The sequence below is a fragment of the Dysidea avara genome, chromosome 14, assembly GCF_963678975.1.
Source record: "Dysidea avara chromosome 14, odDysAvar1.4, whole genome shotgun sequence".
In the NCBI taxonomy this organism is placed as follows: domain Eukaryota; kingdom Metazoa; phylum Porifera; class Demospongiae; order Dictyoceratida; family Dysideidae; genus Dysidea; species Dysidea avara.
In genome coordinates, this window is record NC_089285.1 from 7,871,444 (window position 1) to 7,887,345 (window position 15,902).

The 15,902-nt window shown below is 38.5% G+C and overlaps 1 protein-coding gene and 1 long non-coding RNA gene across 4 annotated transcripts in view; one reads left to right on the forward strand and one right to left on the reverse strand.

Annotated features, from left to right (window-relative positions):
• LOC136245009 (uncharacterized) overlaps positions 1-15,902 on the reverse strand; it is a 52,136-nt gene that overhangs the window by 2,859 nt on the left and 33,375 nt on the right. For 2 of the 3 annotated variants that reach the window (XM_066036538.1, XM_066036537.1), the window contains exon 4: positions 13,787-15,793. In XM_066036538.1, the coding sequence (XP_065892610.1) occupies positions 13,953-15,793 (1,841 nt within the window). In that variant the 3' untranslated portion in view covers positions 13,787-13,952. Of the gene's footprint in view, positions 1-374; positions 417-466; positions 530-587; positions 675-720; positions 867-1,220; positions 1,363-1,417; positions 1,537-1,961; positions 2,045-2,294; positions 2,351-5,637; positions 5,967-6,023; positions 6,078-6,144; positions 6,211-6,263; positions 6,318-6,378; positions 6,442-6,504; positions 6,568-6,628; positions 6,692-6,754; positions 6,818-6,880; positions 6,941-6,995; positions 7,059-7,158; positions 7,243-13,786; positions 15,794-15,902 lie in introns of those variants that run through there. The other variant, XM_066036539.1, reaches the window with a different exon arrangement.
• Positions 7,294-13,971, forward strand: LOC136245013 (uncharacterized). Its single transcript, XR_010695690.1, has 2 exons — positions 7,294-7,498; positions 13,811-13,971. It is a non-coding gene; the product is annotated as an uncharacterized lncRNA (long non-coding RNA).

A 15,902-nucleotide genomic window follows, 5' to 3' on the forward strand; every position in this document is an offset into this window, starting at 1 on the left:
GATACAACACGACTTCAATAAATTCAGGCAGCTACATACTCGTGTGTAACAGTTGTTATAAGCAAATATTTTTGAGCTGATTTTGTTGTGGAAGTATACAAGAAAAAGTTTTAGCTTAGTTAGACCGTTGTACAGTGGATAGTTACGAGTTTTCAAACTTTTGCGATCGTATTCTGGCCTCTGTAGCGAGGTTGTTGTAAGGCGAGTAGCGTAAATGCTTTTAAGGATAAAAATAGTAGTACAATCTTTAGAATATTGCTAATGATGCCTGCCAGGAGATTTGCCCTTTGGTCCAGTCCGGATTTTCAGAACAGCCTAATATTAACTACGAAGTAACTTAGCAAACAAGTCTGGTTTTTACTGACATACAGTACCTCATCTTGGGGTAGATACTGCGACGAAAACTGTCTGAGACTCTGAAAAAGGCATAATTATAATGTATAGCATTAGTAATTTAATTGTATACCTCAGAATCATTGGCATTGCCTGGCTGTGTACTGTCAGTAGCACCACTTGTTAGATTTTGGCTCTGTGATGTCAACAATTACAACTAAATATGAAATCCGAGACATATAAGTGATACATACGGGTATTTCAAAGGTAACATTTTCCAAATGAGGCTCAGTGTGCACTTGCGAAGATAACACATGGTCTTCATTTCCAGCAGTTGGTGACTACAAAATTAATCATTTATTAGTAGACGGCTGTGGGTCAACAAACATTTGTTCTTGGCTCTCTCCTAACTGCCCAAGCTGGAGCATCCTTAGGGGCTGCACACTCCAATGGGGTGGAGCTAATCCTTGGTTTTTTCAAGACACTCTTATTCTCCCATCGGCTATCTAGGTCTTGAATAAATTCTTCAAGTTCTGTCAACAAAATCAGGAGATTTTATATTAATTATAATACATATGGTATAAGCTGTGCAAATTCAATTGCTTGCTTCTCATCCACAAATTTGGGATATACACACACTTCATTACTACAATTACATTACGTGGCAAAATACAGCCCTATTATTTTCAATCGACGTATCACTGATGTATATACATGCAGGGGTGATCACACAGTAACGTGAAACATTTAGTGTGCTGTAAAATGACAGTCTGTCTTTTCAATGCCTAATACACTTGGACATGATTAAAACTTTATCAAAGATGATAGCACGATAGGTGAAGTAGGTAGGGATGAGAAACATATAATCAACACTCCAATACACATACCAGTAGAACGCCATGATGGTGAATGTGTTCTGAATGATCCTTCACCGTCGTCGCTCTCTTCTGTCAAATAGGCTGGCTTAATCTCTCCCCATTTCTTCTTCTCCCTCTTTGTCTTGCAAAGTTTTTTGCGACGATCATACAGCTACAGTATTTCAAAAATTAACATAGAGAAACACGTACAATGTACACAAATTTACTTGTCTCTGCCTACTCCGCAGCTTCGTATTTCTATCATTGGCTTCTTTAATAGCCACTCTCTCTGGTTTAGAGTCTACCACTATTCGTCTTCTGGACTCGTAATAACGATGAACTGCTCCTAAAAGTGTGCACAATAGTAGCAATGTAAGATGTGTAATGAGGTCACCTGGACTGGCTGGAATTCCCAGAACTATGTACTTAGTAATTAAGAAACAATAAACAATAGCTTAATACTAACAAGTTTTAATGAGTTTTGTAAGGTCATGCACGACTATAAAAGCTGTACACAGCTTGTAATTAGAGGGGAGTTCAATGATTGAGTCATATGAGTTGGAGTGTTGCGACCAGTAGGCTTACAGATGTGTTATTCTAGCTGTAAAAGTGCTTAGCTTATAGGTACTAAATGATTACATTAACAAAGCCAGAATATAGGGTAAAATATATACCCAAATGTTTTTAAATGGTACATTATATATTAGCAGGTGTAGGCAAATGTACATTACATTACATGTACCTTTCAATAACAAAAATTGTTTGCCTTACTTTTAACTTCCTTCAAGGGATACTTCTCAACGAGCTGACCAATCAAATAGTCCGCTACTATCTGATTGTGAGGATCACTGTACCTAAATATTTGAAAGCATGAGTAAGAGCAATATACATGATTTGTGACTGGGCCTGCAAAAGTAAGGAATGTGCATGGGACATAAAATTTGCCCATATTTTGCTGCATTGTGTTGTATAGCTATGAATTTTGAGCATATGCATATTCACTATTATGTCTGCAAATTCAATTTCAGTACTGCATGTGTTATGTGACAGGCAGTATTTGTGCCTGCATGAAATTTTCGCAGGTCCAGTCTAATAGTAATATACTTTTCATCAGCATCAAAATCTGTATCAAACTCTTCATACAGTGACTTCACAGCTGTCTACATGAACGAAAATTAATGTTTACATATGGGACACATTTATGGCAAAAACAAAACTTACAATAAGAATTCTGAAAACATAACATTTGATAAAACCTACCCTGAGTCAACTCAGGCTCAGGGTTTTATTTATAGGAGGCAGGTTGCCATCTTGACCATCTCTATCCCCCCTCCCCCAAGATACATAACAACAATTGAATTATTGATTTAAAGAAACGCATAACATGCTTGTCTGTACTTCAATTACAAACAATGACTTTCTGGACCCTACAGTACCCATGCTCCACGTCAAAACTCATCTATGCCTTGTTTCTACTGTATACTCATTCATGTATTTTAACCAAACCTATTGTAGGCCTATCATACAATACAATCTCGTAGAGCTCTAGCTCTACAAAATCTCTAGCTTTAACAGGACAGGTTCACACTGTGGTACAATGTTATATCGTGCCACATTTTTACATTACAGCAAGATGAAATAAAGAGATCTATTTTTGTAGATCCCTTGTTCATGTTCCAATAGACCCCTGCCTCTGAGGTGATGTAAAACACTCACACAACTGTAACACTAGCAACTCATGGCTTAATTGGATGGTAACAGCTAGTGACTAGAGGCAGGGGGGTTAGAATACCCGGAACATACAGGACCAAACCAAAGGTCAGTTCTCAAGATTAGCCACTACAAATGGCCAAATACTTTCCAAAGTATTTGGCCATTCCTAAAGTTGATCAGCCAGTCTTGAACTGTTATTGAATTTAATAGGGGAGGATGGGCCAGAGGCTTGCCAAGCACAGGTATTTATTTATTGACTACCATCAGCATGTTAATTTGTTTCTGTGTAGCAAACACATGCCCATAAAATTTTGTACACAAGTCTCTGTATTTCTATCCTCTATAGCGTTTTTACACTGCTCACCTTGCAGTAACTCTGCTAAGCACATAATCTCAACGGTTGAATGACACATGATATCCACTGTACAACTATCTAGTAAAGCTAAACACTGTTTTACCACACAATAGCCACAAAGTTATGTTTTCTTCCTACTGTGCTAGCTAGCATAGAACAAGTGGCACTCACTAGTGGCAACAGTTAGGTTAACTCAAATTTATCCCAAAATTTAGGTAAGGTAGTCTAGATGGCCCGAGTGAATAGCATACCTCTAATAAATTTGGGGAGTCACTCGTGAGTGCCACTTGTTCTATGCAAGTACAGTAGGAAGAAAATGTAACTTTGTAGTGATTGTGTGGGAAAACAGTGTTTTAGCTTTACTAGATTGTTGTACAGTGGATACCATGTGTCGCTCAACCGTCGCGATTATGTACTTAGCAGAGTTACTGCAAGCAGTGCATAAATGCTAATTGACCTTTGGTCCAGTACGGGTATTCTCCCCCTCCCCTTTAGTAGCACCTACAAACACTACCAGAGGACCTTCACGTTACTCAATTTCAGAGCCCTTTGTTTTTATGTCCAGCTATCATATGAACCCACAACAAAGTATGGGTGGGTACTAAATTGGCGCAGTCATAGAAACTGTGCCCATTCACTTACTAAATTAGCACAATTTTGTAAGTGAATGGCAGGTAGTAATACCTTAATATAAGTTACTAAGTTGACAAGTATGACATAACCATAAACTGTTTTCTGTTTGGTTGTATGATGCTTAGGGGTGTGGTTTAAGTACATGAGACCAGTTCCACCTGCATATTTTACTAGTCTCGTCCCCAACCGCCCACGCGCTCGATCACGCGAAGGTCGTCTGGTGACATTAGTCAAACTTCTTGGCCCAGGAAGTGCACATTAATAAAGTTTACCCTTGAAAAACCAGCGTAGTTGTTGGTCTATATAGCTCTTGTTTGCGGTCTCCATCTATTCCAAATCAACTTTTTAAGAAGATTCTCGTACATAAGATGTTTTTTTTTAATCGGTGTTTGTTGGTCACACTAGCGAGATTTCCTTAAGCACCACTCAGTCAAGCTGCTAGAATATTTATTTATTGATCTTAAGCATGATTGTGCACTGGAATCATGTTTGTTCCACTGTTTTCACCAGGGCCAAGAATGTGGGCCAATGTCACCAGATGACCTTCGCGTGGGCGGCTGAGGACGAGACTAATATTTTACATTCTAATGTGCAACCAGTTGACAAGTGTTTGGGAAAATCCTGAGTCCAGTAGTCCAGTCCAGTTCACTAGTCCAGTCCAGTGATTGTATACAACCTTTTCAACCTGTAATGCTGTTATAAAGCTTGTTAACAATCCTTCTATTTAATACCCACCCAAATGTAAAGTTCAATCATGCAATGAATATACATAAACTGTACTGAAGCTAAGCAGATTACAATTACAGTACCAATCTAGAGTAAGAACAGATAATTACTTTCATGGTTAAGAAAGCCTGTTTTCATACCACATTTGTTTTTCCAAAATAACAGAATATGTAGCTGACAGAGTCTACATTAGATCGTATATATGACCCAGTCTGCGAAATGGGCTCTATTTATTGCTTTCTCCATTATGTATATATATGATAACCCATAACGTAGTTCGTGAATACAATAGAGGCCTACAATTTGGTCACTGTACACTCCTAACATAGCACTAGCTGTGGGGGAAATTACAAAGTGATGGCTTTAGCTGATCACAAACTTATACTTCGCCAAACTTGGATATTTGGAAAGGCTATAAGAGCTCTTTTCGCAGACCGGGTCACACCATAGAGGTTGATTGGCAGTTGATTACACCATTAAATATAGTGTATAGTAGGAAAATCTTTTTGATTGCTACGCAGTTTTCAGCAATATATATTCACCTCCTAAACAGATTTCAATAAATTTCCTTAAACTCAACAAGTCATGCCTTGTGACTTAATCGCATTGTATCATTTTTAATTGCTCTAAAAGGCACGTCAACCCTTAAGGTTACGGTATACTCACAGAGAGCTGTAAAAACTTTTAAACGGTTATCGATGTTTCCAAGAGATTATAAAACCATTCTAACAGCATGTGAAGTTGTAAATAAACATGAAGCCCTTCAATTTTAAAGTTTCTGTGTAACCACAGTCTAGTTTAAGGCAGGTGGAACATTACCCTTTACAACAAAATCTGTAGGTGCATCTGATACAGTATGGTAATTTCTTTGTTTTGTGGAAGCATTTTTGGTGTACTAATACTACTTCCCAGAGACGGAGATACAAGCCTTTATAGAGCCAGTTTCACTCGAAGAAATCGCTAACAGTTCAATAGAACCCTCTCACAAACTTTAACTAACTTTCTACAAACTTAACTTACTGTTAGGTTGGTGTCAAGACGACTATCAGCCAAGTTTCCAGGCGCCTTGATGGAAGCAGTAACTTCCACGTCACATGCCTTCATTTCTGCTACCTCTTTGCGCAGACACACAACCTCTTCTTTCATCTCATCCATGGAAACCTTCATGGCCTCATTTTCTCGGGCAAACTGTGAAAGAGCCTCTTGCTGACTCCTCATAATGGCAGTCATCTGATCAAGGCGCTCCAACAAAGATGTAGAATCTAATCCTTGCCTCCTAATTACACCTTGGCTGTTGGATATAAAGCTGCCAACTAAATGACCACGCCGGGTGATGCTGCCATCCACATCTACATGTGTAAGGACAGACATAAAATATAGAACAAACAGTGTTCACATATTCTTACTCTGTTCATTTGCTGGAGTAGCAGTGGATCTGGGCCTGTGAGGTGTAGTAACTACTAGACAGATACCACAGAGAAGCAAAAAAAAAACACATAAATAACTGCTACTATGGCACCTTCCTACCTAGTCCCTGTTGGACCATGGATGCCTGAGTAACGGTGGGCCTCAGAGATGTCCTACTGCTGGTATCTATGTAAATGCAATATTTCACAAGTAGAACAAATCGTAGTCACTGCTCTCACCTTCCATTCTTGAATGTTGGTCTGGCCTTCCCGGAGGCGTCCTACCACTGGTATCTATTCCAACACAGTATATGCAATGTTCACAAGTAGAACAAATCGTAGTCACTGCTCTTACCTTGTAGTTGACCCATTCTTGAATGTTGGTCTGGCCTTCCCGGAGGCGTCCTACCACTGGTATCTATTCCAACACAAGTATACGCAACATTTCACAAGTAGAACAAATCGTAGTCACTGCTCTTACCTTGTCCTTGACCCATTCTTGAATGTTGGTCTGGCCTTCCCGGAGGCGTCCTACCACTGGTATCTATTCCAACACAGTATATGCAATGTTCACAAGTAGAACAAATCGTAGTCACTGCTCTTACCTTGTAGTTGACCCATTCTTGAATGTTGGTCTGGCCTTCCCGGAGGCGTCCTACCACTGGTATCTATTCCAACACAAGTATACGCAACATTTCACAAGTAGAACAAATCGTAGTCGCTGCTCTTACCTTGTCCTTGACCCATTCTTGAATGTTGGTCTGGCCTTCCCGGAGGCGTCCTACCACTGGTATCTATTCCAACACAAGTATACGCAATATTTCACAAGTAGAACAAATCGTAGTCACTGCTCTTACCTTGTCCTTGACCCATTCTCGAATGCTGACCTGGTCTTCCTAGAGGTGTGCTACTACAACCTAATAAAATGTACAAGTTTCACACACGCCAAACAAACGTGCATGAAAGGTGTACCTCGCCCTCGTGAAGCATTCTGTTGACCTATTCTGTGAGGCGCACCATTGGTATCTCGGGCATCTGTAAAGAATAAATAAAGTGTCATAAATTTTATCCTTACATCGTATATACTAGGGAAGCTTCCACATTATAACTGCATACCACTAGCGATCGATCTTACCTGGTAATCTCTGCCTTCCTGCCATGCTGTCCTGACTGCACCACTCGCTGCACCAGCTGCTTCTACGGCGTGGTAGCTCACGTGCTATTGTAAAAATAGAACAGATGAATTGTACTTCACGTGAGCTGCTAGTAACCTTGTAGCAGCACCTGGGTATATGACGAGGTACAGCGAATACGCGAATATATGTAAATGACCATACAACGAGAATTGTTGTCAAGTGAATACGCGCTCTTTTGCTGGAATATTTGGACCGCAGATTTGACCTCGAGCTAGTTTACCTACGCAGCCTAGCTACTCCTAGTTAACCGAAAGGAACTCGTTACCAGGTCATTCTAAGGTTAGTGAATAGAGTGGTAGGACATCCATGATGTGCTGTATGTCACTATGTGCCCACCCTATAAGAGGGTTTCTCGGGTTTCTAACTAAAAATATGAAAGTGTCTCTCTGTTGTTTTTTGGTGGTTTTACAGACCCACCTTCATAATAAACTACTCTGAACACAAACTACAAACCTAGCTAAGTGTATTATCATACTGAATATGGCTATCACTAAAATAGTTCCAGAGGCTCCAACCCTGGATCATTCTTTGGAGTGAGACTCTTCAAGGCAAACTGGCAGTAGAGGTTGCAGTTCTTTGGTTGCACGCAGTATACAAATCCTGTATTATACCCAGCACTTCACATAATTAGCATAGATATATAAGGGATAATTATATCCAGAGTTGGGGGTAACGCATTACTTTTGTAACATGTTATTACCTTTTGTGGTAACAAAGTCATATAACAAAATATGTCTAAAAATCTAGTAATATAACTCAAAGTTACTTTACTTAATGTAATGCATTCGTAACAAATTAAATATTACGTCTGTTCCGTCACCAAAGTAATGGAAGTTACAGTAACGTCTACCCACAATGAAGCATTGTGGCAGTAAAGAAGCTTACCTACTAACTAGGAAACAAATTTACTGCCCTTTGTATAAAATTATAATACTGTACCATATGCACAGATCGTGACATGATAAGCTTTCATCATTGTTAGTTCACAAGTAATGTAATATGCAATTTATTTACAGTTGTAGCAGGCCCAGCCCATGCTACAACAGTTACTTTATTTTAATATGTAACTAACAAAATTCTTTTTGTTTAAATTAACCAGGTGCGGCTAGTCCGATGACCCTACCGTTGGATGATCGGATGGCCCTGTCGCTAAATGATTCTACCTCGTGTGGGATAATGGGTGTGCCAGGGTGAAATTTCCGAATCTCCGGGTACCTTCCTGTAGTTCCTTTCATGATATCCTTGTGCTGGTTATATATCGAAAGTTTTTGTGCACACATACACTTAAGCTTCTTACATCACGCAATAGGTTTTTTAAATTTAGCTATAAGTATACACATTAATTTATTAGCATGGTTTGTATGCAAGCTAACTAGCTGCATAGTATTGTGGTATTTCATTTCAATTACCATGACGATCATACTGGCTCACATGACTTGTGCTACAGAATATATTGACTATACGACTCAATCAATCATCTTGTATCTGCCAGATGTCTTGCCAATTATACAGCTCCTATTGTGGTCACAATAGTCAGTAAAATTTTCAGTGGACAGCCGGCAGTGAACATTTATACCCTGCTTAATATCCTTAATAACTTCATTTATATCCATAATCCAAGTGCCTCTCAAAGTTGTGGAGAGCCTTTGTAATGTTTGTCATCTCTAAACAAGTTCTCTGACTTAAACCCGAGGAACGAATCAACCCAGTGTCGTAGTGGCTGTGAGATTTAAATAAGAGATAATGTGAGCACTTAAAAGTGGAAAACCACCCCTGTAATGCCTGCGGTTCGACTCCTGGGGATTTTTTCCCCTTAGTTTGGCCCTTTCTGTTACACATTTCTAGGTCGATAGTTTTCAAGTCACAGAGTCAGTTTATTAGGTTAGGAGATATCTCAGGCTGCAGCACATGTAGCTGTAGACCTTCAGTGCTGGTCACTGTAAAGCTGTAACAACAATAAAAGTCAGGCACCGCAAGACTGTTCGAGTGAAAGAGAATCCTAGGAGTAAGAAAAAATTCTCTGGTGTTAGATTACAAATGCCGGTCAGGTGTGAGAGCATTAGATTGATGGCAAAACATAGAATCATGCATAATGCATGATAGTTGGAGCCTCCGAGTACCTGAGTGTGCGAGAGTATACTCTTTGTACACTTATCTAGACAAGTTATATTTCACTACTGTTTTTGGTAATGCACTTGTCAATTTTATTCCCCACCCCTGCCATCGGGACCACAATACAGGTGGGATTTAACATTGAATTTTGTCCCCATCCCAGGGGCTATTGACATTTGTCCAATTCAGATACATGTACACCTTTATTCGTTTGGTAGCCATGTAACTGTAGCTCGAGCTATTTCTAACCAATAAAATCACTTACCCAAAGGAGAGAGAAAGCATTAATAATGGTGAGTAAGAAAGTCAAAACATGGGTGAGTTCTTGCATGGACACACATGACTATGGAAAGCCACAAGTGTTTTACTGAATAGTATAGATATCAGTGCCAGGTTACTATAGATTAAAATTGAAGTATTGTCAATCTCCTGTTGACACATAGTAAGGATTTGACAATGGACAGGGTTGACTCAAAGTTTTGTCACATCCCAAGTATTTCCCCACCCTTCCTGGGGGTGGGGCATGAAATTGACAAGTACAGTACTGCTGACGCCATGACTCACTGACTCCGATAGTAACAATGGTACCCAGATCTGATTCCAATTAATTTTTAAAAGAGTAGCGGTATATTTATTGAATAGATTATTCAGGTTAGCATCCACAAGAAATGAAATGCTACCAAAGCATAGATTAATGCTCGAATAAATGGTGTGGCTGAATAGTCACTCTCTAGAGTTCCTTGGTCACTCTCTAGAGTTCCAATGGCTACATATACATGAAAATGACAAGGAGAAAATGTCCTGACCACCTGGCGGACTCCTATAAGCGTTCGAGCATAAATCAGATGGCTGCAGGTTCGAGGCTGCCAAGGTTCAGTCATGAATTTTTTCTCCTTTCTCCACCTTTTCAAACACACTTTCTGTAGCAACTTTAAACAGGCTGTAGGACCAGGTGTCCTACAGACCTTCAGCACTTGTGCTGCAAAGTCTTAATAAATAATAAATAAAAATATAAGATTGGACAGCTACGATAATCCACAACAAGCTTGATTGATTCCAAACTGTTTCCTACAAGTAGTAAAATGAATAGTGGGCATGGCTCCATGCATACCTGTGTCTGTGCATGCATCAGCTGCTATTTGATGGATCAAGTCATTCAGATTATCTGATTATACTTTGTCCAAGTCAAGTGGGTGTCATTATCCACTTTATTGGATATCTATATAGGTCCAACTCAGATGAGATATTTGTTGGGATAAGCGGTTCAGTCATCCAGTTCTGTAGTACTGACCCCCGTTGTGTATAATTCTGCTACTAAAATACAATCCAAGCAAGATAAATATTATATTGTTTTATTGTACACTAGAAGAATTATATACGTATAGAGACCTATAGGGTATGTACAAAAGGCATGGACTTTAAATGTAAAATGTATACCATATAGCCGGTAATTTTTGAAGTGAATTTATTTTCGGATATTTCGAAGAGACCCTTTTCTTCAAAAATAAATTCTCCTGTCCTGCTCTCCTTCAAAAATAAATGTACTTCAAAAATAAAATCCCACAAGTAAACACGAGACTAAATTATAAACATACTGAATTTGCTTTCACATGACAGAGCATGCCTAGTTTGAATGACCATACCTGTATTTGTTTGAGTTTGTCTCAGTGTTACAGATTGCAATGGCTAAGCTAAGTTAATCTCTATCTCAACGATCTTATGTAGACCAGAAATTTCGTGATTTGATGTACTGTAGTCTGCCTCAGGAACGAGTCAATTCTGCCATACTACAGTAGATGTGTACTCACATTGTTCACTATCGCCAGTCCATTGCTGATTGCACTTGAGACTCCTTCATCTTGGCTATTGCACAAGATTATTTTATCTGTATATAAGTCAACGCACCTCGCAGCACGAGTGTAGTATTTCAATTTATTTAATATCCACTTGGGCTTCAAAATATGCACTCTTCGAAATAAAAACCTTCGAAGTTCCGATTTCTCCACTTATTCAAAATTTTCTGCTTCGAAAATAACCAGCTATTCGGTATGTCCAGAAGTATATGCAGTGCTAGAAATAGCAGTTGGCCATTTTCCGACTAATTTCAGCATTTGGCCGATCAAGATTCATTTTGTTCGGACAAATTTACTACATTTTCTATGGGGAAGCCATTAATAGCCAATTTCTATCCTCCTAAAATGGCCGACCAATTTCTGAACCTTATTTATAGCTCTGTATAATTATATGTATGTACATTGTTGTTGCAAGCCAATTAACTGTAAGTCGCCCTCAAAGCTGCAAATTTCAGCTGGTCAGGACTTTCACTAGTACTGTAGATGTACTGTGTGTGACTTTTTACATTTATAATTCATGACACTGGTCACTACATAAGTACGCATAGTATTTCTGTGACAACCTGTCCATTCCAGACCAGTAGTTTACCTCTGGGTAATCAGCTTAATTTTAACATAATAGCTACAAACTAAATTATATAGTGTTGAGAAAAATGGAGCAGCAACAATGACCTGTGTGGGCAGTTTTACTTGAACACTTGGGCAATGGAGTACTGTACCATACTGCAATGTTTATCAAATACCGTATTTACTTGGTTAGACGCCCCACCAAGCCACATGTAAGTGGTCCCACATTCGAATTGAAAAATAATAAAGGCGCTTAAATGTCGTTCTAGATTGTTGAGTAGTGGTGGATTTCAAATAGTTATAGCAATTTCAACAACTAAGGTAATATATAGTTGCCACAACGTTTAGCCAAGTAAATACAGTACCCTGAGTAACATCCAATAAATTATGTGGTTAGTATTCTTTTACAATACTTCACATCATACCATTGTATGTGGTGTAGTAAAATTTTAAGATCATGCAGTATAAATGTGACCCATGGCCAATTTGTATAAGATCAACATCTGGCAATATATATATTTCTTACAGCACTTTCCTAAATTGTGACCCAATTTGCGAAAAGGTATACCTTTTCCACACATTTGACATGCCAGCAAACAAAACGTCATAACAGCTGCATCCATGCACCAATTAACTTCTTTTATGCATCAAAATGTAGCCAACTAATGTGATCGGTGAGTGTCTCCATGGAAAATTGTAAATGAATGTAAGCATTGATACAAACGTTATGAAGTTTCAAAGTTCAAAAAATTAATGTGTGAAAAAGGTATCTTTTCGCAAATTGGGTCACAATTATCGTAAACTCTGGTTGTTAAGTGCATCCGCCTAATAGAACTCAGCCAAAAAAAAATATTACAATAAACATATACTTGTTAAGCGCATATGCTTGATAATGCATGCAATTTAATTCGCGTTGCGAATGAGTGTTGGCATGGATTGTTTTCACGTGAATAGTGTTATACGTGGTCACCATGTTTATAAAAACGTCTGAACTCCTTGTTTAGGTGGAGTTCTTCACATGGAAGAAGAAGCCCACAATTCTGAAGATCGTTTCACTGTATACGTAGCTGTATTGAATACCAGAGAAATTGTTGGCCATGTTCCTCGTGAGTTATCACGCATTGTTTGGTACTTCACCTCTTCGCCAAGTGTTTGAGCATGTGCGTCTATCAGCCATGGCTAGTGACAAGAAACAAGCATGCACTTAACAAGTAATATGCACTTAACAAATAATACGTGCTTAATGTATACCTGCGCTTAACAACCAGATTCTACGGTATAGTGTCTTCACTCTTGCATTGTACTTCTCATTGCAAATAGACACATAATGTTAACTAGCTACTTACTATATGAACAAGTGTAACATTAATGATGTCAAGTCAAAGCAAATGTCTTGCACAAATGAAATCATGGATATTGTGTGTGAGGCTTTGGTAGTACGTATATAATACGTACGTGTTCCAAAACGTTTTTGATAATAATGGAAATATGGATAAGCATTGTGGTGATCTACACAGTAGATATCTACATACATTTGTAAGGTTCAGCTGTATTGGCTGGATAAGGCACGCGTGTGTGTGTGTGACAGCATAAAAATTTTAGTGAAGTGTATGGGGTACAGTGAAGTATACCTGCCAATTCCGCATATCATTATTTGAACAATTTTTACAACCTAGCTAGTTACAGTCAAATGCATCATCAGCTTATATTAAGGTTTTGCATATATTGTCTTCATTAATAAGATCTGAAGTCTCCATAAGGAATGCAGTAAGTACATAGAAGGAAACACCTGCAGTGAGGAAGAGAATCTAAGAAAGAACTATATCAATTTGTGGTCTTAATTTACTGCCATAGGATACAACGGAACTGCTTTAGATAAAATTTTAGTTATAACAGGTAAAATCGTGCTACTACAGGCCTCTAGGACCTTAGAATAAAACTAAGCAGTGTCCTTCACACAGATATGTACACTATACACTGTATATATTATGTAAGATGTATGCTATGTTAACAATCAATCCAGAGCGGAGTGTGTCATTTTAGTATATTTCTTTTCTAGGATTCCACAAACATCAAGTTAAACCATGTCATGTGAGTACTGTGCTTAGTTAGCGTAACAGACTTACAATATATACCCTAAAGAATTGTTATTGTTTATACACATATACCATGAAATACAGCTGTAATTTAAAAAAAAAATATCATGTCAAAAATTTTAAATCTATTGGAATAGCAACAAAAATCTCTTCCTCGGAAACTCTTGGAGGAATTATAACTTTCAAATTTCCATAAGCGCAGCGGTGTGATATCCTCTGTATGGGCAGATAAGAGCAAGAGTTTTCTGAGTTGGTAATGTTGGTACATATAGTGGCAGAGGTGCCATACCAGTTCTCTGTCCGATGTTTATTGTACCATTCCACCATACAAAAAACATGATGTCTCTCCACAAGTGAGCCAGATGCCTTTGTGCTATGGCGTATGATCTTTTGTATGCGTCCCACCTGCTTCTGTCCAGGATCTGACAAGCTCTCAGCAGGCCAAACAGCCATAACTACAGATGAACGCTCTTTAGCACTTGTGGTACAAAACATTTCTTTGGCCACTACACAACGACTTGAATATTCATAAAATGATGAAAAGTGTGCAAAATTCAAATTTGGGTACAGAAATTTGTACACGTTTAACAGTTTTTCTTTTTGAGAAGTAGTAAGGACTCCTTCAAAATGGGGTAGCAAAAGGTTTATGTTTGTATCTGACGGTGACAGTGAAAAGTCATTCTCACCATTCAAATGACATCTAGCCAACAATTGTAATTTTAGTATAGTTTCACTGTATGGATCATAACTGCTTTCCAGCAGAGAACCAGATGGACTGGAATGGAGTATGCCCAGCACATCACTTGCTTCCGATGGAACATCAGCTGAGAGAATTTGCTGTTCACGCAGAAACTTTCTCATTAGTTGTACCTCTATTGCTTCATTATTTGTGTGGTACCTACCAAGTAGCCCATTACAACGTTCGAAAGCATAACACCAAAAGGCATGAACAGGGCCATAGTCTAACAAACAGTCATTAAGATGAAGATGGAGATGAAGATTGGGAGTGGCAGAAAATCTACCGTAAAGGAGCTCAACTTTTTTGCAAAATTCAATCAAGTATGCATGTGCCTGGTGCACCATATCAGCAGAAATACAGCGATTACTGAGTAAGCAACAAGCCCTGACAAATAGCAACCAGCAACAAAGGTCAGCTGCTGGAAGAACTTCCTTTAAAGCAACCGGAGAAAAAATGGTGGTCCAATTACGCCACTGATCAGCAGTAAAACCAGAAAATCCAGATGAAATTTTTAAAGGAATTCTTCCGACATCATGTGGTGTTGTTATCTTTGCAACTATCTCTTCTATAATGTCAAAGTGGTGTTTGGTGAGTATCTTATTGTCAACCCAAATATTCATCATATGTTTAGCTGTTCCCAGGTACAAATTGTGCATGGGGTCAACAACAGAAAAACGAATAGGGTCAAAGTATGACAATTCAACCAGACAGGAATATCTGACTCCAAACCCTTTAGTTATTCGTTTTCTTTCAGCCTCTGAATCAGCATGTAAATATTCCAGAGCTTTAGTGACGTGAACTGAAAGACTGCGGGGCTGCCAGGTTTCTTTCTCAAAACCAGAATAATCGGTTCTTTTAACCCCAGCAATTTTCTCTGATGGAAAAGGCTTTAGGCACTTGGAACAGCCTAGTGTAGCAGAATGTGCTACAAAGCCACACAACTTTCTAGATGCTGGAATATCAGAAGCACAACAAATTACTGCAGCACGAATACACAAAGTATTTGGAATATAGTTATTGCATTTTATATTCACGCCAATCCAAAACTCTTCAAGATCTTGTACAAGAGGCATCAAATAAGCGTTCATAGTTAACTTTGGCTCCTTCGGGCCAGGAATAATGCCAACTATTATTATATTCTCTCTCTTGTAGCGGATGCTTCTGGGTAAATTGTTCAATGACAAGTAGATAACACCAACAGAATATTCTATAGTGTATAATGAAAACATGTAGTCATGCAGTACAATATACACAAATATGTGAACATCACACAACACAAAATATTTTGATTGTTTCAATATTTAATTAGTCAGTCA